This window comes from Bombina bombina, chromosome 2 (assembly GCF_027579735.1).
Source record: "Bombina bombina isolate aBomBom1 chromosome 2, aBomBom1.pri, whole genome shotgun sequence".
NCBI lineage: Eukaryota > Metazoa > Chordata > Amphibia > Anura > Bombinatoridae > Bombina > Bombina bombina.
This window is the reverse complement of record NC_069500.1, coordinates 237601309-237625972: the sequence shown is the minus strand read 5'-3', so window position 1 is coordinate 237625972 and position 24664 is coordinate 237601309. Positions and strand designations below refer to the sequence as shown.

The 24664-nt window shown below is 41.1% G+C and overlaps 1 protein-coding gene across 1 annotated transcript in view; it reads right to left on the bottom strand.

Annotated features, from left to right (window-relative positions):
- The window catches only part of SLF1 (SMC5-SMC6 complex localization factor 1), a 686747-nt gene that overhangs the window by 483820 nt on the left and 178263 nt on the right, over nt 1-24664 (bottom strand). Inside the window, exon 8 of the mRNA XM_053701493.1 lies at nt 12556-12711. Within this exon, the coding sequence (XP_053557468.1) occupies nt 12556-12711 (156 nt within the window). The remainder of the gene's footprint in view (nt 1-12555; nt 12712-24664) is intronic.

Below are 24664 nucleotides of genomic sequence, written 5' to 3'. Positions count from 1 at the left end.
TGAGCGTGTTAAGAATTTTAAAGAAAGGAGAGGGTATCAAGTACCAGGATTCGAGAAGATTGAGGGGATTTAGTAGTGACCACGCTTAGAGGTTTTTCAGTTAGTTCAATTATTTGTTTTGTAATAATTTTTAAAAAACAAATTTTATTGTGCCCTTTTGTAAGTATGCATCTCCTCCCAAACGAAAATGCAGTATATGACCCTTAGCAAGACACCCTGGGTAAAACGTGGCTTTAGATCATTCTACCAGGGAAATAGGAGTACTGGCGAGATTTCTTAACTCATCTCGCCAGCCCAGAGACTTTTAAATCCTTGGGCCCAAAGACAATAAACCCAAAAATAGTCTACTATGAATGTGGTAATGTCAGTTTTAAGTTAAGTACCCTGGCTATGATTTAACATAACAGGCCCAACAGAGAAACCGCTTTGTTTCCGGTAAACCGCACGGTCAGTGTGACCACACCCGGGCACATGGCTCGCAATGCAGGACCGCCAATGCTATAGGAAAAGAGTGCCAAACTTTTCAGGCTGCGCAGCTTACACAACGAAAGTAAAACCTGTACATTCCAACATCTGCCTGAGCCTCATCTCACACATGACGCAGCATATTAATTTCATAATAAAATATGTGATTAATCCCCCCCCATTCAATAATCCCCATCCGGAGATATTAACCCTTGATTTTATTACAGATAAAAGGAGTCACAATGTGACCCTGTCTTATTGCGTTATCATATGTGTATAAAAAAAATGAAACAATCTTGCCAGAATCTATTCCGTGGAACAGAAACACAGCCTCTCAAGTTTGCCAGTCTTGTAGAATCGCTCCTGTAATGGACTTGAGTAATGGAAGCAGGCAGTAAAACTCGTCAACACTGATTGCTTAGGAGCTGTTAATACGAGTCTGGATGGATTCGCAGAAAAACTCTCCCTGCATCTCCAGACTCTAACATTCGTCAATGCTCTGAGAGGCTGACTAGACTACTTAAAACTCCAGTCCCATTTCGAAGGGCAGATACCCTTCATAAGGAACTACTCTGTATCTTATGACACTTCTCTGCCAACCTCCTTTGACAAAAGGCAAAGAATGAATGGGATATGAGGGAAGTAAGGGGAGTATTTGACCCTTTGGCTGCGGTGTCTGCCTCCTCCTGGTGGCCAGGTTCAGTATTTCCCAACAGTAAGGAATGATGTTGTGGACTCTCCTCATATTAAGAAGGAAAGGAGACGTGTTTGCACAGGTGTGGAAGGAGAAAGCATTGGACCACTTATAACCTGTGAGATATTACCAGTTCCAATAACTAAGACATTGTAAATGTATTGTGTGGAAAAAAGAGAATGGACAGCTGACTGACACATCAGAGGATCCTGTAGGGTCAGATGGAGCACTAAGAATCTGTGTTAAGTTGGTTAACCCCTTAAAGACAACAATGTACCCTGTATGTCACTGGTCGTTAAGGGGGTTTTCAGGACATAATAGCACAAGTCTATCAAGAACACGCTATTAATGCCCTCCCTCCAGCAGGCTTTGTGGAATAGAGCAGTCTCAACGCTGGTGGCAAGACTGCGCTATAAAAAAATCAAGTCCCAAAAAAAGGCCAGCGACATACAGGGTACGTCGCTGGTCCTTAAGGGGTTAAGTATTCAGTAACACTACTTGAGCAACACCAAAGCATAAAAGTTTTGCCAGACTGTAAACAGGCATCTTAGATTATGGCTGTATATTTCTTAGGGCTGTCATGGTCAACAGAAACAGGTAACAGACAAGGGGTGCCCCCTTTCCTTACCTGATGCAGACATATATATAATGTATAATGAATATATAGAGTAGGGAAAATAAATAGCTCCTGCAATGTGCATTCATGTTTCCTAGAATGCATAATGATCCCTGCTACTGTGCCAGAAAAGAATGCAGCAAGAAGTGGATGGGCCGATGAGTGACTGCAGATGTACTGTGTTTTAATAAGATCTGTCTTAAAGGAAACATGATCAACAAAATGTACTTCTAGTTGTAAACAGCATCTAGGCTGTCTGACAGAGAGCACAGGTCATCAGTTCAGACATTATTAGTATTCTGGAGATCACAAATTTAATTTATTCTTATACTTTTGGCATCTGACTTCACACATCTTAGCATTTGATTCTGGTTTTTTGTATACTTTTCAGGTAGCATCTGTTAGGCTTTACCTGGATGAATGTGTTAATTTTTTTTAAACTGGTGTTTCTAAGCAATACTAATATTATTATTGGTTTTATCTTTTCATGAATTGAAATATGTTAAATTGTATCTTATTTTAAACAACATAATTTATGTAAGAACTTACCTGATAAATTAATTTCTTTCATATTGGCAAGAGTCCATGAGCTAGTGACGTATGGGATATATAATCCTACCAGGAGGGGCAAAGTTTCCCAAACCTCAAAATGCCTATAAATACACCCCTCACCACACCCACAATTCAGTTTAACGAATAACCAAGCAGTGGGGTGATAAAGAAAGGAGTAGAAAGCATCAACAAAAGAAATTTGGAAAAAAATTGTGCTTTATACAAAAAATCATAACCACCATAAAAAGGGTGGGCCTCATGGACTCTTGCCAATATGAAAGAAATTAATTTATCAAGTAAGTTCTTACATAAATTATGTTTTCATTCATGTAATTGGCAAGAGCCCATGAGCTAGTGACGTATGGGATAGCAATACCCAAGATGTGGAACTCCACGCAAGAGTCACTAGAGAGGGAGGGATAAAAATAAGAACAGCCAATTTCCGCTGAAAAAATGAATCCACAACCCAAACAAGAAACACGTTTATTCTCATAAATGAAAGAAAAAAACTCAAATCAAAAGCAGAAAAATCAAACTGAAACAGCTGCCTGAAGAACTTTTCTACCAAAAACTGCTTCTGAAGAAGCAAATACATCAAAACGGTAGAATTTAGAAAATGTATGCAAAGAGGACCAAGTTGCCGCTTTGCAAATCTGATAAACTGAAGCTTCATTCTTAAAGGCCCACGAAGTGGAGACTGATCTAGTAGTATGAGCTGTAATTCTCTGAGGCGGGGCCTGACCCGACTCCAAATAAGCTTGATGAATCAAAAGTTTCAACCAAGAAGCCAAGGAAATAGCAGAAGCCTTCTGACCTTTCCTAGGACTGGAAAATAAAACAAATAGACTGGGAGTCTTCCTGAAATCTTTAGTAGCTTCCACATAATATTTCAAAGCTCTTACCACATCCAAAGAATGTAAGGATCTTTCCAAAGAATTCTTAGGAAGGGACAACAATTTCTCTATTAATGTTGTTAGAATTCACAACCTTAAAAATTGAAAAGAAGTCTGCAAAACTGCCTTATCCTGATGAAAAATCAGAAAAGGAGACTCACAAGAAAGAGCAGAAAGCTCAGAAACTCTTCTAGCAGAAAAGATAGCCAAAAGGAACAACACTTTCCAAGAAAGTAGTTTAATGTCCAAAGAATGCATAGGCTCAAATGGAGGAGCCTGTAAAGCCTTCAGAACCAAATTAAGACTCCAAGGAGGAGAAATTGATTTAATGACTAAAGCCTGTACAAAACAGGGAATATCAGGAAGTATAGCAATCTTTCTGTGAAATAAAACAGAAAGAGGAGAGATTTGTCTCTTCAAGGGACTTGCAGACAAACCCTTATCCAAACCATCCTGAAGAAACTGTAAAATTCTAGGAATTCTAAAAGAATGCCAAGAGAATTTATGAGAAGAATACCATTAAATGTAAGTCTTCCAAACTCTATAATAAATCTTTCTAGAGACAGATTTACGGGCTTGTAACATAGTATTAATCACTGAGTCAGAGAAACCTCTATGACTTAGTACTAAGCGTTCAATTTCCATACCTTCAAATTTAATGATTTGAGATCCTGATGGAAAAACGGACCTTAAGACAGTAGGTCCGGCCTTAACGGAAGTGGCCAAGGCTGGCAACTGGACATCCGAACCAGATCCGCATACCAAAACCTGTGTGGCCATGCTGGAGCCACCAGCAACACAAACGATTGTTCCATGATGATTTTGGAGATCACTCTTGGAAGGAGAACTACAGGCGGGAAAAAGTAAGCAGGATAATAACACCAAGGAAGTGTCAGTGCATCCACTTTTCGCCTGAACATCCCTGGACCTGGAAAGGTATCTGGGAAGTTTCTTGTTTAGATGAGAGGCCATGAGATCTATCTCTGGAAGACCCCACATCTGAAAAATCTGAGAAAACACATCTGGATGGAGAGACCACTCCCCTGGATGTAAAGTCTGACGGCTGAGATAATCCGCCTCCCAATTGTCTACATCTGGGATATGCACCGCAGAGATTAGACAGGAGCTGGATTCCGCCCAAGCAAGTATCCAAAATACTTCTTTCATTGCTTGGGGACTGTGAGTCCCACCCTGATTATTGACATATGCCACTGTTGTGATATTGTCTGTCTGAAAACAAATGAACGGTTCTCTCTTTAACAGAGGCCAAAACTGAAGAGCTCTGAGAAATGTACGGAGTTCTAAAATATTTATTGGTAATCTCGCCTCTTGAGATTTCCAATCCCCTTGTGCTGTCAGAGATCCCCAAACAGCTCCCCAATCTGAAAGACTCGCATCTGTTGTGATCACAGTCCAGGTTGGTCGACCAAAAGAAACCCCTTGAACTAAACGATGGTGATCTATCCACCACGTCAGAGAGTGTCGTACATTGGGATTTAAGGATATTAATTGTGATATCTTTGTATAATCCCTGCACCAATGGTTCAGCATACAAAGCTGTAGAGGTCTCATGTGAAAACGAGCAAAGGGGATAGCGTCCGATGCTGCAGTCATGAGACCTAAAACTTCCATGCACATAGCCACTGAAGGGAAAGACTGAGACTGAAGGTGCCGGCAGGCTGCAACCAATTTTAAACGTCTCTTGTCTGTTAGATTCAGTGTCCATGACTCTGTCTCTATTTGGAAGCCTAAAAAGGTGACCCTTGTCTGAGGTATCAAGAAACTTTTTGGTAAATTGATCCTCCAACCATGTTTCCAAAAAAACAACACTAGTTGATTTGTGTGAGATTCTGCAGAACGTAAAGACTGAGCTAGTACCAAGATATCGTCCAAATAAGGAAACACAGCAATACTCTGTTCTCTGATTACAGAGAGTAGGGCACCTAGAACCTTTGAAAAGATTCTTGGAGCTGTTGCTAGGCCAAATGGAAGAGCAACAAATTGGTAATGCTTGTCTAGAAAAGAGAATCTCAGGAACTGATAATGTTCTGGATGAATCGGAATATGAAGGTATGCATCCTGCAAGTCTATTGTGGACATATAATGTCCTCGCTGAACAAAAGGCAGAATAGTCATTATACTCACCATCTTGAAAGTTGGTACTCTTACATAACGATTCAAAATTTTCAGATCCAGAACTGGTCTGAATACATTTTCCTTTTTTGGGACAATGAATAGATTTGAATAAAACCCCAAACCTTGTTCCTGAAAAGGAACTGGCATGATTACCCCTGAAGACTCCAGGTCTGAAACACACTTCAGGAAAGCCTGAGCTTTTACTGGATTTGCTGGGATACGTGAGAGAAAAAAATCTTCTCACAGGAGGTCTTACTCTGAATCCTATTCGATACCCTTGAGAGACAATGCTCTGAATCCATTGATTTTGAACAGAATTTATCCAAATATCCTTGAAAATATCATTGAAAAACCTTAATCTGCCCTCTACCAGCTGAGCTGGAATGAGGGCTGCACCTTCATGTGGACTTAGGGGCTGACTTTGGTTTCTTAAATGGCTTGGATTTATTCCAATTTGAGGAAGGCTTCCAATTGGAAACAGATTCCTTGGGGGAAGGATTGAGTTTTTGTTCCTTATTTTGACGAAAGGAACGAAAACGGTTAGAAGCCTTAGATTTACCCTTAGGTTTTTTATCCTGAGGCAGAAAAACTCCTTTTCCCCCAGTGACAGTTGAAATAATAGAATCCAACTGAGAACCAAATAAATTATTACCTTGGAAAGAAAGAGATAGTAATCTAGATTTAGATGTCATATCAGCATTCCAAGCCACAAAGCTCTTCTAGCTAATATAGCTAAAGACATGGATCTAACATCAATTTTAATAATGTCAAAAATGGCATCACAAATAAAATGAATAGCATATTGCAGTAAGCGAATAATGCTAGATATGTCAGAATCCAATTCTTGTTGCGCTAAATTCTCCAACCAGAAAGTTGATGCAGCCGCAACATCAGCCAAAGAAATTGCAGGTCTGAGAAGATGACCTGAATATAAATAGGCCTTCCTTAGATAAGATTCAAGCTTCCTATCTACAGGATACTTAAAGGAAGCAAGAGTAGAAATAGCCCCACCAACTTTGGGGATTTTTTCCCAAAACTCTATAGAATTTGCTGGTAAAGGATACCATTTTTTAAACCTTTAAGAAGGAATAAAAGAAGTACCTGGATTATTCCATTCCTTAGAAATTATATCAGAAATAGCCTCAGAAATAGGAAAAAACCCTGGAGAAACCACAGGAGGTTTAAAAACAGCAATTAAACGTTTATTAGACTGAACGTCAAGAGGACTGGTTACCTCAATATTTAAAGTAATTAACACTTCTTTTAATAAAGAACGCATATACTCTATTTTAAATAAATAAGTAGATTTGTCAGTGTCAATGTCTGAGGAAGGATCTTCTGTATCAGATAGATCCTCATCAGAAGAGGATAAATTATTATGTTGTTGGTCATTTGAAAGTTTTAAAAGACCTTATACGTTTATTAGAAGGTGGAAATGCAGACAAAGCCTTCTGGATAGAATCAGAAACAAATTTTTTAAAATTCATAGGTATATCATGTACATTAGAAGTTGAAGGAACTGCAACTGGCAATATACTATTACTGATGGACACACTATCTGCATGTAAAAGTTTATCATGACAACTATTACAAATGACATTCGGCGAAATAATTTCCACAATCTTACAACAAATGCACTTAGCTTTGGTAGAACCGGTGTCAGACAGCAATGTTCCAGCAGAAACTTCTGGGGCAGGATCAGATTGAGACATCTTGCAAAATGTAAAAGAAAAAACAACATATAAAGCAAAATGATCAATTTCCTTATATGACAGTTTCAGGAATGGGAAAAAATGCAAATAGCATAGCCCTCTGATAGAGAAAAAGGCAAGAGGTAAACATCAATGGGGTAATAAAATAATGAAAAAATTTGGCGCCAAGTATGACGCACAACGTAACTGAAAACTTTTTTGGCGCTAATAATAACTGGAAATGACACACTCGCGTCACTAATGACGCAACCGTGTGTAAGGCTTTGGCGTCAACTATGACGCCGGAAATGACGAAGTTGCATCATAGACGTATTTTTCGCGCCATGAATGACGCAATAAAATTTAGCATTTGGCGCACCCGCGGGCCTAATACCGCCCGCAATTTGCAAGAAGTAGTCAATTGAAAAAAAGACTAAACCCCAGGTAAGAAATTGTTTTATAAAAAAATGTTTTTATTCCCCAAATATGAAACTGACAGTCTGCAGAAGGAAATACATGAACCTGACTCATGGCAAATATAAGTACAACAAAAAGCAAAAGGTGGAGTCCCAGGTCGATAAAGTAAAAACAATTCTTTATTAGATTCGTTAAAAGTTGAGTTCTTGTGAGACGCAGCTCACACGGTCACAAAATCAGCCAAGAAGTGTGGAGAAATGAGCGTAGCACCAATGGCTTACATGTTTCGGCTAAATGCCGTAATCATAGCCTAAGGTGCTAAGCCTGAGAAGTCATTAAGAAAGGTAAAAAACAATCTGATTGGCTAAAACAATACAAGAATTAAAAATGTACGCCCATTTTAACACACCTTGCATGCACATTAAAGTTAACCCTATGTATGCCATAATATATTGAAGCAAGAGTATATTAGAAGATATAAAATGTGAAGGGATAGGAGGTGTAAAAGTGCATGAAAAGGAGTAGATGAAAAATAGTAGAAAAGGGGAAGAAAAAGAGGAAAGATTAAGAAGCAACTATACGGCACAATTGTCACTAAGGAAGTGTGACAGTGTAAATAATAAAAACCTATTGTGTACCTGTATTACTGTTATTAAAGGCTTAAATACAACTGCAATAAATGAGGAAAAAGCCAATATAGAATAATAACAAATATAAAAATAAAAATAGTAAAAATAGTGTCCACACAATAAACTATGACTCAAGGTTACATTAGTCTGCCTAGTACACGTATAGAAAAAAAGGGGGGGGGGAACAGATATATATATATATATATATATATATATATATATGGTTATATTTATATGTTAATATGTGGGAAAAGGGGCAGTGAAAGTTGTTTACGGTGTATTAACACTGTATATAAGTGTATATGATATATAAATATAACTATATACATCATGTAAATACCACAACTGAACCGCTGCCGAAATGAATCATGTAGATATAACTGCACTATATTTAGCACACAATACAGATTATACAAAGCATGTGATCTTGAACAAAAACTATTTAGAGAGTAGACAAAATGCAAGCACCTTAAAACATGTCAGGATATATAGGAATATATCAGAGTGTGTAAGTAGAACAGTCAAGATAATGTCATATAAATTTACTCCCAAAAATTAATCAGATCAAATTTGGAGTTTAAACCTTGAGGAAGTCTGGTTTTTAATTGAAAAATCCAAAAGGTTTCACGTTTAGCTAGGACTCTATCTATATCTCCCCCCCTAATAGGGACCTTGGCTTTTTCGATAGCTATCCACCTAAACGAGTCAAGGCAGCAGTTGTGTTTGGTGGCAAAATGTTGCACTAAAGGAGTTGTAGCCGTGCCCCTTGTTAGGGAGGAGATATGTTCTCTTATTCTAGAGTTAACATCCCTAGACGTGAGACCAACATATTTAATATTGCAAAGGATGCAGGTGACAAGGTATATGACGTTGGTACTGGTACAATTTAAACAAGATTTAATAGGATAAACAGTCCCTGTTACAGTTGATCTGAATTCTGTCGTAATTTGTGCATAGTCACATGGCTTACACTTTTTATGTCCACATCTATACATGCCCTGATGTCTCAGCCAAGAGCTAGTATGTTGTGTGGTTGGTCTAAGTTGTGTCGGAGATAGAATTGAAGCCAAAGTGGCACATTTTTTATAAGAGCATCTGATACCATTTTTTACTACATCAGTAAGCTTGTCATCTGCAATTAGGAGGGGAAAATGTTTTCTGATAATATTGCAAACTTCAGAGTATTGAGCACTGTACTCTGTTACAAAGTAAATACCCTGAAAGTTGCTGTTAGTATTCTTGCATTTATCAAGTAACATTGACTGTCTGGGGATGAGATTAACCTGTTGTCTTGCCTGTTTAATGTGTCTTTTAGAATATTGTCTAGATCTCAGTCTATTTTCTAGTAGGCTAGCTTCATGTTCAAAATCCTCCTCTCTGCTGCAGTTCCTTTTTATCCGCATAAATTGGCCTTTCGCCACAGCATAGGCAGTGTTGGTGGGATGACAAGAGTTAGCGTGTAAAAGTGTGTTACCTGATATTGGCTTACGAAAAACCTTTGTAGAGATAGTGCCATTACAGTTACCAGTGAGTGTTAGGTCAAGATAGTCAATATTCACTGGATCAGAAATAAAGGTGAAGCTCAGGTTCAACTCATTCTGATTCAGCCAGGAGACAAATTTGGGCACATCCTCTGAAGGGCCAGACCAGATACATAACAGGTCATCTATATATCTCTTATAGAAATATATAGATGACCTGTAGGGATTAATATCTCCATAGATGCAGTTAATCTCCCAATAGCCAAGGTAGAGATTCGCATATGAGGGGGCAAATTTTGCCCCCATTGCTGTACCTCTTTTCTGAAGGTAATAGTTAGTCTCAAAACAAAAGATATTGTGTGTAAGTAGGAATTCTAGTACACGAATGATAAAGCTTTGGAAGTTCTCAGTGTAATCTGTATAATTAGCTAAAAAGAATTTTATAGCCATAATACCTTCTGAATGGGGTATAGAGGAGTTCAAGGAGACTGCATCTATTGTAACCCACATAAAGTTGTCATTCCACTTATGCTTAGCCAATAGATTAATAATGTGTTTTGTGTCCTTGGTAAAAGATGGTAAAGTGTTCACCAAGGGCTGCAGAATAGTGTCAAGCCAGGATGAGAGTCTTTCTAGTAAGGAATCTACCCCACTGACGATGGGGCGTCCCTTGACATTAATTAAAGATTTGTGAACTTTTGGAAAAAGGTGGAACATGGGTGTCTTAGGATGTTGTACATACATAAATGAAGCAGTCTGTTCATTGAGAAACCCATGTTCAACACCATCGTCCAAAATTTCAAGAAGATCATTCTTAAATCTAACTGTGGGATTAGTGGTCAATGGAGTGTACTCTTGTGGATTATACAATTGGCGGTGTGCTTCTGCCACATAATCTGACCTATTTAAAACAACAATGCTGCCACCTTTATCAGCCGGGCGTATGACAATATTCGTGTCATTTTGTAATGTACTCATTGCCTTTCTTAATCTTTTGGGCAAATTTTGGGTGTAACCTGTAGAATTGTCATTAAGAGTTTGCAAATCTCGTTCCACCCGAGAGTGAAATGTCTCTATAATTTGGCCTCTAGATTGGATGGGATAGAATTTAGACTTGTCCTTAAAGGTGGCAGCATTGTTGATTGTTCCCTGGCTAAGAGAAGACTCGGAGTATAAGTGCTGTAAGTTTAAGACATCACATGCCTCAGTGAAGGACTCTGTGATGTGTGAATTAGAGACTTCACATTTTATATCTTCTAATATACTCTTGCTTCAATATATTATGGCATACATAGGGTTAACTTTAATGTGCATGCAAGGTGTGTTAAAATGGGCGTACATTTTTAATTCTTGTAGTGTTTTAGCCAATCAGATTGTTTTTTACCTTTCTTAATGACTTCTCAGGCTTAGCACCTTAGGCTATGATTACGGCATTTAGCCGAAACATGTAAGCCATTGGTGCTACGCTCATTTCTCCACACTTCTTGGCTGATTTTGTGACCGTGTGAGCTGCGTCTCACAAGAACTCAACTTTTAACGAATCTAATAAAGAATTGTTTTTACTTTATCGACCTGGGACTCCACCTTTTGCTTTTTGATGTCCTTGACCAGCTACTGAGTCCAGGTTATCACTCCTCATTAACTGCTGGGCCGGGTGAATACACAGACTTTCAACACACACCCCCTTCCTAACGTCACGTGGTGACGTCTACAGAGCTGCAGACCGGGTTTTGCGCAGAGGCGGAAGAGAAGTCGGCAGACACGCTGCCATCGGATATCGCTCCGTTCATATACAGGACTTTCTCTCTTCAGTGCTCAAGGTACACCTCTCTTATTGGCTCATACATGTACTGTTTGGGGGTGTTTATGTCGACTTAGTCCCGGTGCCAGGCTTGGCTTTTTTGCTCACACACGGACAAAGTGTTAACCATTTTTCCTTTGCTTAAATATAAGTACAATACATATATTTAGAACTTTATATAAATGCATAAAGTGCCAAACCATAGCTGAGGTGTCTTAAGTAATAAAAAACATACTTACCAAAAGACACCCATCCACATATAGCAGATAGCCAAACCAGTACTGAAACAGTTATTAGTAGAGGTAATGGTAAATTGAGAGTAGATCGTCGATCTGAAAAGGGAGGTAGAAGATGAATCTCTACGACTGATAACAGAGAACCAATGAAAAGGGAAATCATCGTATTCAATAAGTAATACTCCCTTCACGTCCCTCTGACATTTGCTGTACTCTGAGAGGAGTCGGGTTTCAACAATGCTGAGAAGCGCATATCAACGTAGAAATCTTAGCACAAACTTACTTCACCACCTCCATAGGAGGCAAAGTTTGTAAAACTGAATTGTGGGTGTGTTAGGGGTGTATTTATAGGCATTTTGAGGTTTGGGAAACTTTGCCCCTCCTGGTAGGATTGTATATCCCATACATCACTAGCTCATCGACTCTTGCCAATTACCACTTTATTTTTGTTTTTTTAAGAAGACAAGTGTGAGCTTTACATTTTTGTTGTGTACAATCCCCTTTATATGGCCTAAGGTTTGAGCAATTTTAATGTATCTTTCAGTACAGAGGCTTACATTTACGTAATGTGTTTTATCTGTATTTTACCATAATCCAAATTCTAAATGCAGTAGAATTTAGAAGGCAACAAAAATATATCTTTGTGTACTTTAAAGAAAAAAAAAACAAACAGAAAAAAATGCACCAAGATAACGGAAAACTAATATTGTAATGTGTACATCAAAAGGAATAAAAAAAAGCTCTGCAAAAGTAATACTACATAATAACATAATTCATGAGTTTGAAAAACAAACCCCATCAGCGACAGCCATTCTACCACCCTCTTTGACTTATCTCAGAACAATAAAAAAAAAAGTTAAAAAAAACAGTACTACATTTAAAAAGCCTACCGATCTAAAACAAGCTTGTATTTTGTTCTTAGAAAGCTTACCAAAAGCTTGTACCTGTATCAAGTGCTTTAGAAGAATTTGAATAAAATGCACAGGTGGCACAACGGGTAAAAGACGATGAAGTTCTTCAAATGTTTCAGCCAAGAACTGGCCATCTAGTAAACATTCAATCCTGTTTAACGTTACTTGGCTCCTATTAAAAGGTTTCATCTAAAAATAAAACATTTTATATTAGCATAATAATTTAATAACAATTTTACAGATCAATCCATTTATTCACACACGCACACCTACCATATATCAGGAATGTAAAGGCTATAATTTCATGTCTTCAGTAGGAGGTAAAAAACATTCATAAAACTTCATAAAAATTCATAACGCCTCCCCTTTATTACCAGTCTGCTTGAATCAGTGAGGGTGTGAGAGGCCAGAAATCCACCTCCCCCCCACCCCCACCAGAATTGTCTGTATCTTGGGAAATCTGCACAAACAAAATTTATGGTTACCTGATAAATAAATAAAAATCATGATGGTGAGAGTCCACAAGATTATCACACGTAGATTACATGTCCACTAGAATGATGCAAAACACCCCTACATACCAGAACTTTGAACTCTCACATCCTCCCAGAGTGTCTTAGTCATACATATTACCAAGTAGATAGAAGGAAACTAGAAAGTAATAAGTCAAGAGAAGCAAATTAAGTGCAAAACAAGTTCCAACTCTCAGGGTTTTTTCCCTGTTTCGTTTGCCATGTGCTGCTGGCAGCCATTTTACTCACCTCTCTTGCTGACTCTGGTGCATACTGTGTGATGCTGCTCATTTCCTGCACTTCCTTTTATGGCCAGACTGGTGTACATCATACGTGTGAGACAGGATGCAGTCTCACACAGGATCACTTATTATTTATAAGAGCCTCTGTTCAGTATGCTTTGCCCTTGCGTTGTCTCAGACCTGTTTGTGAGAGCTCCTGTGTATTACCTGGCTGTATGACATCCCTCTTGGTTCCTGATCTCTGGCTTGTTCCTGACTCTGCTGTTCTTCTTGTTCCTGATTCCGGCTTGTCTGACTACATGCTTTGGCTCCTGACTCGGCTCGTCTGACTACCAGCTCTGGTTTTGATTCCTGGCTTGTTATTTGACTTGTGGACTTTTTATTATTTTTTGATATTAATAAAGGTGTGATTATTTTTGCACTTCTCGTCTCAGTCTGATTCCTGGCACCCTGACATTACGCAAGGGCCATGAATCCTGATGAGTCTAATAATCCACCTTTACCTGCCATAATTTCCAGGATGGATGAACAGGACCAACGCTTGGATCAATTTGCACTAGCCCTTCAAACCCTGCTGACTCGCACTGCACATTAGGACCAAAGTGTCCCGCAAGTTATGGCTGCTCCTGTTTCCGCTGCTGCACCTAGTTCTACCAGGAGCATGTCCGGTTCTGCACCTCTACCTCAGCGTTATGGAGACGATCCTAATCAGTCCAGAGGGTTTTTGAACCAGGTGGACATTTATTTTGAGATGTTACCTCAGGCGTTTCCCTCTGACAGAGCTAAGTTGGGATTTCTCATCTCGTTACTCTGACACAGCTCTTGCCTGGGCTAATCCCATGTGGGAGACTAATAAACCTGTGATTTCAAATTACCCTGAATTTGTAGCCTCCTTTCGAAGGGTACTTGATGTTCCGGCTCACTCCTCCTCTGCTGCTAAACGACTCATGTCCATTCAGCAAGGTACAAGATCTGTTGCTCAGTATGCCATTGAGTTCCGTACGCATGCCGCAGAGGTAGGTTGGAACAATGAAGCCCTTTTTGCAGCCTTCTTTCATGGGCTCTCTGATGCGATTAAAGCCGAAGTTGCTGCCAGAGATTTACCAAAAGATCTTGAGGCATTGGTGTCTTTTTTGATCCTAATTGACATTAGACCAAGTGAGAGGCACTCTTTCAAGGAGCTCTTGCGGAAGCCTCCTGTTCCGTTGTCTCCTACATGTTCGTTCCCACCCATGCCTCCCTCTCCTCCCATGCCTAATGGTCCCGAGTCACCAGGTACTGCTGAGCCGATGCAGTTGGGATTCACGCGTCTCTCCGCGGCCGAGAGGGCATTTAGGAGGAGGGAAGGGCCCTGCCTCTATTGTGGGTTACAGGGCCACCTTTTGAAGCCTTGTCCTACACAGCCGGGAAACGCTCACACCTAAAGTCCTGTCGGGGGCAGACCTTGGGTGGTTAATCCTCGTCCCCGGAACCGCTAAAGGAGAAACCTTTGGTCACGGTTGTCCTTTCCTGGGTGGACTCCTCCATAGTCACCCAGGCTCTTGTTGACTCCGGTGCTGCGGGATATTTCATTGACAGTGCTTTTGTATCAAAGCACTCCATTCCTGTTTTGCCTCGGTCCGTTCTGCTTGCTATTGAGGCCATTGATGGCAGGCCCCTTCAGCCTGCACTCACGAAACTGCTCCGTTATATATGGCTGTTGGGGCTCTCCATTTTGAAACCTTCTAGTTCCAGGTAAAAAACTCTCCACATTTTCCAGTTGTTCTAGGTTACCCCTGGCTCCAAAAGCACAATTGTGAAAAAAGAGAAAGAGAACAGCACTCCTGAGATAGAACAAAAGCTAGAATAACTTCCATGCCTGTTCATTTATATTGCAACTCAGGGTGCGCATTCTTTTTGCAAACTATGCCCCTTCACAGAGAAAAAAAAATATCCTGTAGCATATCAGTCTGATCCTGCCCAATGACAGTCCAGCGCCAAAATACCAGGCAATTCTTCTCTGAACAAGGGAAGCAACAACCCCAGACGATTGTTTCGGCCTTCTGTGGGCCTCGTCAGTGAGGTGCAGTTGTGTCTCTCTAAGGGCATGTGTGCACGGGATCCACGTCTGGATTACCCATTACTCTTATGGAGACCCAAGCGTAATTTACAAAAATGTGAAAAAAGAGAAAGAGAACAGCACTCCTGAGATAGAACAAAAGCTAGGATCAGACTGATATGCTACAGGATATTTTTTCTCTGTGAAGGGGCATAGCGTGCTAAAAGAACGCGCACCCCGAGTTGCAATATAAATGAACAGGCATAGAAGTTATTTTAGCTTTTGTTCTATCTCAGGAGTGCTGTTCTCTTTCTCTTTTCCAAAAGCACAATCCCAGCCTCGAGTGGCGCAGGTCCGAAATTTTGTCGTGGTTTCCGCAATGTTTTTTTTACTTGTCTTCGGAAACCAGTCTGGTGCACTTCTTAGGTATCTCAATTGCCAGAGGAGTACCGAGAGTTTCCAGACGTTTTTGACAAGGTGCGTGCCTGTACGTTGCCTCCTCACCGGTCTTACGATTGTGCCATAGACCTGCAACCCGGAGCCATTCCTCCTCGGGGCCGGATTTACCCTCTGTCTGTTGCGGAGAATTGTGCTATGGAGGAGTATGTTGCCGATGCTCTGTCGCGGGGGATCATCTGCAAATCCTGCTCTCCTGCAAGGAGCTGGCTTCTTCTTTGTGAAGAAAAAGGGTGGCGAGTTAAGACCATGCATCGATTATAGGGGTCTTAATCATCTTACCATTGAGTATGCTTACCCTATTCCGCTCATTACGGAACTCTTTGACCGCCTCAAGGGAGCTACTGACTTTACTAAACTTGATTTGAGAGGAGCGTACAATCTCGTTAGGATCATGGAGGGCCACGAATGGAAAACAGCAGGAGCGGGCATTATGAGTATCTTGTAATGCCCTTTGGCCTATGTAATGCTCCTGCTGTTTTCCAGGAATTTATTAATGATGTCCTACGAGATATGTTGCAACAGTGTGTTGTGGTTTACTTGGACGACATCCTCATACACTCACCCACACTTGAGGCTCATCGTTCTGATGTTACACGGGTTCTTCAGAGCCTACGTGAGAACGGCCTGTTTTGTAAACTCGAGAAATGTGAGTTCCATCACACTCAAGTAACCTTCCTGGGTTATGTTATCTCCGTTGCAGGGTTCTCCATGGATCCTGACAAGTTATCTGCAGTTCTGCAGTGGCCTCACCCAGTTGGTCTTCGGTCTATTCAACGTTTTTTGCCAATTACTATAGAAAGTTTATTAAAAACTTTTCTTCCTTGGTCAAACCTATCACAGACATGACCCGTAAAGAGAATGATCCACTCCATTGGTCACCTACTGCCATTAAGGCCTTTGATAGTCTTAAGACTGCCTTTGCTGCCGCTCCAGTTCTGGCTCATCCTAACCCTGTCCTGCCTTTCGTTCTTGAGGTCAATGAGACTGGAGTAGGTGCCCTCTTGTCTCAACGTCCTACGCCTGATGGTTCCTTGCACCCGTGTGGTTTCTTCTCTAAGAAATTGTCTCCAACGGAGTGCAATTATGAAATTGGCGACAGGGAATTACTGGCCATCATTTTGGCACTCAAGGAATGGAGGCATCTTCTCGAGGGTACTAGCGTGCCAGTGCTCATTCTTACTGACCACAAGAATTTAACTTATCTATCTGAAGCAAAACGTTTGTCGCCCCGACAGGCCAGAGGGCGCTATTTTTGTCTCGGTTTAATTATGTGGTCTCCTACCTGCCTGGTAGTAAGAATGTTAGGGCTGATGCCCTCTCTCGACAATTTTCCCCTCTGTCCAAGGAGGAGTCTGCACCTGCTCCAGTTATACCTCCTTACCATATTTTGTCTACCATACGTACTAATTTGACTTCTCCCTTGGGGGAGGAGTTCCTGGCTGCACAAACCAATGCACCTCCTGAGAAACCTAGTGGTAAGTGTTTTGTTCCTGAGAATCTTCGAACTAAACTTTTGCACACTTACCACTATCCTAAAGCCGCAGGTCACCCAGGCAAGAACCAAATGATTTGGTCTGTCACTCGACAATTCTGGTGGCCAGGTCTTCGTTCTGATGTTGCTGCGTATGTTGCCTCCTGCTCAGTTTGTGCACAGAAAAAGGATCCTCGACGTCTTCCTGTGGGTCTTCTTCAACCTATTGCTAACGGTGAGCGTCCTTGGACACATCTTTCCATCAACTTCATTGTCGAGCTCCCTCTTTCCAATGGCAATACTGTTAACCTTCTGGTGGTTGACCGTTTTTCAAAAATGTCACATTGCATTCCCTTGAAGAAGTTGCCTACCACTCAGGAGCTTGCTTCAATTTTTGCCCGGGAGGTCTTCCGTTTACATGGGTTACCCAAGGAGATAGTGTCAGACCGGGGTAGCCAGTTTGTCTCCAGATTTTGGCGTTCCTTTTGTGCTCAAATGGGGATCCAGCTTTCCTTCTCGGCATATCATCCTCAATCCAATGGGGCTGCGGAACCGTCTTATCAAGCTCTGGAACAGTTCCTCCGTTGCTATGTCTCAGATCACCACAATAATTGGTCTGAACTGTTACCTTGGGCAGAGTTTGCTCGTAATAGTGCTATTAATGCTTCCTCCAAGTTATCCCCGTTCATGGCGAATTATGGGTTTCAACCATCCTTGTTGCCCGATTCATTCATGTCTCAAGGTATTCCGGCATTGGAGGAGCATCTCCGGCAACTCGGTTCTACGTGGGTGCAGATTCAGGATTGCCTTCATCGTTCTATGCAGCGCCAAAAGTTCCAGGCTGATCGTAGGCGTCTGCCCGCGCCTTCCTACCAGGTTGGTGAGAGAGTTTGGCTGTCCTCCCACAACTTGAATCTTCGTATCCAATAAAATGGCTCCCCGTTATGTTGGTCCTTTTGGAATACTCCGACGGGTCAATCCTGTGGCCTACGCTCTTGACCTTCCTCCTACTATGCGCATCTCCAATGTTTTTCATGTCTCCCTCTTGAAACCATTGGTTTGTAATCGGTTTACCACTGTGTTGCCTCGTCCCCGTCCTATCTTTGTTGACAACCATGAGGAATATGAGGTCAGCAGCATTATTGACTCTCGTATGTCCAGGGGCCGCGTACAGTATTTGGTTCACTGTAGGGGCTACGGTCCGGAGGAGCGATCATGAGTTCCCTCCTCTGATGTTCATGCTCCCGCCCTCCTCCGTGCCTTCCATGCCCGTTTCCCCAATAAGCCTTTTGTCCTCCCGCGGGGGAGGGGTCGTTGAGGGGAGGGTAACTGTCAGGGTTTTTTCTCTGTTTTGTTTGCCATGTGCTGCTGGCAGTCATTTTACTCACCTCTCTTGCTAATTCTGGTGCATACTGTGTTATGCTGCTCATTTCCTGCACTTCCTTTTATGGCCAGACTGGTGTACATCATCTGTGTGAGACAGGATGCAGTCTCAGAATTGTGATGTCATCACTTATTATTTAAAGGGACTCTGTTCAGTATGCTTTGTCCTTGCGTTGTCTCAGACCTGTTTGTGACAGCTCCTGTGTATTACCTGGCTGTCTGACGTCCCTCCTGGTTCCTGATCTCTAGCTTGTTGCTGACTCTGCTGTTCTCCTTGTTCCTGATTCTGGCTTGTCTGACTACTCGCTTTGGCTCTTGACTCGGCTCGTCTGACTACCAGCTCTGGTTTTGATTCCTGGCTTGTTATTTGACTTGTAGACTTTTTATTATTTTTGGCTATTAATAAAGGTGTGATTATTTTTGCACTTCTTGTCTCAGTCTGATTCCTGGCACCCTGACACCAACAACAACTGTATACAATGAAGGGATGGGTTTGCAGACTCTCACAATCATGAAAGAAATTCATTTATCTGGTAAGCATATATTTTATTTTATTTCATAAGTTGGTGAGAGCTCCAAGGCAGAACATGCCTATATTTGACATGACATTGCATAAAATACAACATGTCTTAAAGGGACAGTCTACTCCAGAATTGTTATTGTTTAAAAAAGTAAATTTATGCTTACCTGATAAATTGATTTCTTCTACGATATGACGAGTCCACGGATTTTATCCTTACTTGTGGGATTTATCCTCCTGCTATCAGAAAGTGGCAAAGAGCACCACAGCAGAGCTGTATATATAGCTCCTCCCTTCCCTCCACCTCCAGTCATTCGACCGAAGTTAGGAAGAGAAAGGAAAAGCCAAAGGTGCAGAGGTGACTGAAGTTTACAAAAAATATATATAATCTAAATCTGTCTTAAAAATAACAGGGTGGGCCGCGGACTCGTCATATCGTAGAAGAAATCAATTTATCAGGTAAGCATAAATTTACTTTTCTTCTACAAGATATGACGAGTCCACGGATTTCATTCTTACTTGTGGAATACAATACCAAAGCTACAGGACACGGATGAAAGGGAGGGAACAAGACAGGAACCTAAACGGAAGGCACCACTGCTTGAAGAACCTTTGAAGAAACTGGTAGTGTTTGTCCAGAAAGGCAAACCTTAAGAACTTGTGATGATCCCTGTGAATGGGAACATGTAGATACGCATCCTTTCAATCCACAGTTGTCATAAATTGACCCTCTTGGATCAATGGAAGAATGGAACGAATAGTTTACATCTTGAAGGACGGTACCCTGAGAAACTTGTTTAGACTCTTGAGGTCTAGAATCGGTCTGAAGGTTCCCTCTTTTTTGGGAACCACGAATAGATTGGAATAAAACCCCAGTCCCTGTTCCTGAATTGGAACGGGAACAACCACTCCCAGGGCGGAGAGGTCTCCTACACAGTGTAAAAACGCCTCTCTCTTTATCTGATTTGCAGATAATCTTTAAATTAGAAATCTGCCTCTGGGAGGAAAATTCTTGAACTCCAATCTGTATCCGAGACACTATTTCTATTGCCCAGAGATCCTGGACATCCCGAACCCAGGCTTGAACGAAGAAGGAAAGACTGCCCCCTACCAGATCCGGTCCCGGATCGGGGGCATGCCCTTCATGCTGTCTTGGAATCACTAACCAGCTTCTTGGACTGCTTTCCTTTGTTCCAAGACTGGGTGGGTCTCCATATAGGTTTGGACTGTCCCTGCTTGGAGGAGGAAGATGAAGAATTTCCCTTGAAATTTCGAAAGAAACAAAAATTGCTTTGTCGTCCTTTTTGTTTATTTCTCTTGTCTTGCGGGAGAAGATGACCCTTACCTCCCGTGATATCAGAAATAATCTCCTTCAGATCGGGTCTGAACAAAGCCTTCCCCTTGTAAGGAATGGATAGAAGTTTAGACTTAGAAGACACATACGTAGACCAATGCTTTAACCATAAGGCTCTGCGGGCCAAGATAGAGAAACTCGATATCTTCGCTCCCAATTTGATAACTTGAAGGGAAGCGTCTGAAATAACGGCATTTGCTAGCTTAAGAGCCTTTATCCTATCTTGGATCTCATCCAAAGAAGTCTCAGTCCTGAGGGCCTCGGACAGTGCATCAAATCAATATGCCGCTGCACTAGTAACGGTGGCAATGCACATAGCCGGTTGCCACTGCAGACCCTGGTGTATATAAATCTTCTTGAGTAACCCCTCTAACTTCTTGTCCATTGGGTCCTTGAAAGCACAAATATCCTCTATGGGAATAGTAGTTCTTTTAGCAAGGGTAGAAACAGCTCCTTCTACCTTAGGAACAGTTTGCCAAGCCTCCTTAACAGAGTCGGCTATTGGAAACATTTTCTTAAAAATAGAAGAGGGAGAAAAAGGAATTCCCAGTCTCTCCCACTCCTTTGCAATAATCTCAGTAGCTCTCTTAGGGACTGGAATATACAACTGTATAGGAAGGAACCTCAAAATATCTGTAGAGTTTACTAGACTTCTGAGGGACAACCACCACTGTGGAGTCACTATCATCCAAAGTAATCAAAAACATAATTTATGTAAGAACTTACCTGATAAATTCATTTCTTTCATATTAGCAAGAGTCCATGAGCTAGTGACGTATGGGATATACATTCCTACCAGGAGGGGCAAAGTTTCCCAAACCTCAAAATGCCTATAAATACACCCCTCACCACACCCACAAATCAGTTTAATGAATAGCCAAGAAGTGGGGTGATAAGAAAAAAGTACGAAAGCATAAAAAATAAGGAATTGGAATAATTGTGCTTTATACAAAAAAATCATAACCACCACAAAAAAGGGTGAGCCTCATTGACTCTTGCTAATATGAAAGAAATGAATTTATCAGGTAAGTTCTTACATAAATTATGTTTTCTTTCATGTAATTAGCAAGAGTCCATGAGCTAGTGACGTATGGGATAATGACTACCCAAGATGTGGATCTTTCCACGCAAGAGTCACTAGAGAGGGAGGGATAAAATAAAGACAGCCAATTCCTGCTGAAAATAATCCACACCCAAAATAAAGTTTAAATGAAAACATAAGCAGAAGATTCAAACTGAAACAGCTGCCTGAAGTACTTTTCTACCAAAAACTGCTTCAGAAGAAGAAAACACATCAAATGGTAGAATTTAGTAAAAGTATGCAAAGAAGACCAAGTTGCTGCTTTGCAAATCTGATCAACCGAAGCTTCATTCCTAAACGCCCAGGAAGTAGAAACTAGGAAGAATGAGCGGTAATCCTCTGAGGCGGAGTTTTACCCGACTCAACATAAGCATGATGATTTAAAGATTTCAACCAAGATGCCAAAGAAATGGCAGAAGCTTTCTGGCCTTTTCTAGAACCGGAAAAGATGACAAATAGACTAGAAGTCTTTCGGAAAGTCTTAGTAGCTTCAACATAATATTTCAAAGCTCTAACAACATCCAAAGAATGCAATAATTTCTCCTTAGAATTCTTAGGATTAGGGCATAATGAAGGAACTACAATTTCTCTACTAATGTTGTTGGAATTAACAACATTAGGTAAAAATTCAAAAGAAGTTCGCAACACTGCCTTATCCTGATGAAAAATCAGAAAAGGAGACTCACAAGAAAGAGCAGACAATTCAGAGACTCTTCTGGCAGAAGAGATGGCCAAAAGGAACAAAACTTTCCAAGAAAGTAATTTAATGTCCAATGAATGCATAGGTTCAAACGGAGGAGCTTGAAGAGCCCCCAGAACCAAATTCAAACTCCAAGGAGGAGAAATTGACTTAATGACAGGTTTTATACGAACCAAGGCTTGTACAAAACAATGAATATCAGGAAGATTAGCAATCTTTCTGTGAAAAAGAACAGAAAGAGCAGAGATTTGACCTTTCAAGGAACTTGCGGACAAACCTTTATCTAAACCATCCTGAAGAAACTGTAAAATTCTTGGAATTCTAAAAGAATGCCAGGAAAAATGATGAGAAAGACACCAAGAAATATAAGTCTTCCAGACTCTATAATATATCTCTCTAGATACAGATTTACGAGCCTGTAACATAGTATTAATCACAGAGTCAGAGAAACCTCTTTGACCAAGAATCAAGCGTTCAATCTCCATACCTTTAAATTTAAGGATTTGAGATCCTGATGGAAAAAAGGACCTTGCGACAGAAGGTCTGGTCTTAACGGAAGAGTCCACGGTTGGCAAGAGGCCATCCGGACAAGATCCGCATACCAAAACCTGTGAGGCCATGCTGGAGCTACCAGCAGAACAAACGAGCATTCCTTCAGAATCTTGGAGATTACTCTTGGAAGAAGAACTAGAGGCGGAAAGATATAGGCAGGATGATACTTCCAAGGAAGTGATAATGCATCCACTGCCTCCGCCTGAGGATCCCGGGATCTGGACAGATACCTGGGAAGTTTCTTGTTTAGATGAGAAGCCATCAGATCTATTTCTGGAAGTTCCCACATTTGAACAATCTGAAGAAATACCTCTGGGTGAAGAGACCATTCGCCCGGATGCAACGTTTGGCGACTGAGATAATCCTCTTCCCAATTGTCTATTCCTGGAATATGAACCGCAGAGATTAGACAGGAGCTGGATTCCGCCCAAACCAGAATTCGAGATACTTCTTTCATAGCCAGAGGACTGTGAGTCCCTCCTTGATGATTGATGTATGCCACAGTTGTGACATTGTCTGTCTGAAAACAAATGAACGATTCTCTCTTCAGAAGAGGCCAAGACTGAAGAGCTCTGAAAATTGCACGGAGTTCCAAAATATTGATCGGTAATCTCACCTCCTGAGATTCCCAAACCCCTTGTGCTGTCAGAGACCCCCACACAGCTCCCCAACCTGTAAGACTTGCATCTGTTGAAATTACAGTCCAGGTCGGAAGAACAAAAGAAGCCCCCTGAACTAAACGATGGTGATCTGTCCACCACGTCAGAGAGTGTCGTACAATCGGTTTTAAAGATATTAATTGAGATATCTTTGTGTAATCCCTGCACCATTGGTTCAGCATACAGAGCTGAAGAGGTTGCATGTGAAAACGAGCAAAGGGGATCGCGTCCGATGCAGCAGTCATAAGACCTAGAATTTCCATGCATAAGGCTACCGAAGGGAATGATTGTGACTGAAGGTTTCGACAAGCTGAAATCAATTTTAGACGTCTCTTGTCTGTCAAAGACAGAGTCATGGACACTGAATCTATCTGGAAACCCAAAAAGGTTACCCTTGTCTGAGGAATCAATGAACTTTTTAGTGAATTGATCCTCCAACCATGATTTTGAAGAAACAACAAAAGTCGATTCGTATGAAATTCTGCTAAATGTGAAGACTGAGCAAGTACCAAGATATCGTCCAAATAAGGAAATACCACAATACCCTGTTCTCTGATTACAGATAGAAGGGCACCGAGAACCTTTGTAAAAATTCTTGGAGCTGTTGCTAGGCCAAACGGCAGAGCCACAAATTGGTAATGCTTGTCTAGGAAAGAGAATCTCAGAAACTGATAGTGAGCTGGATGAATCGGAATATGCAGATATGCATCCTGTAAATCTATTGTAGACATATAATGCCCTTGCTGAACAAAAGGCAGGATAGTCCTTACAGTTACCATTTTGAATGTTGGTATCCTTACATAACGATTCAATATTTTTAGATCCAGAACTGGTCTGAAGGAATTCTCCTTCTTTGGTACAATGAAGAGATTCGAATAAAACCCCAGCCCCTGTTCCAGAACTGGAACTGGCATAATTACTCCAGCCAACTCTAGATCTGAAACACATTTCAGAAATGCTTGAGCTTTCACTGGGTTTACTGGAATGAGGGCCGCACCTTCATGTGGACTTAGAAGCTGGCTTTGCTTTTCTAAAAGGCTTGGATTTATTCCAGACTGGAGATGGTTTCCAAACTGAAACTGCTCCTGAGGATGAAGGATCAGGCTTTTGTTCTTTGTTGAAACGAACGGAACGAAAACGATTATTAGCCCTGTTTTTACCCTTAGATTTT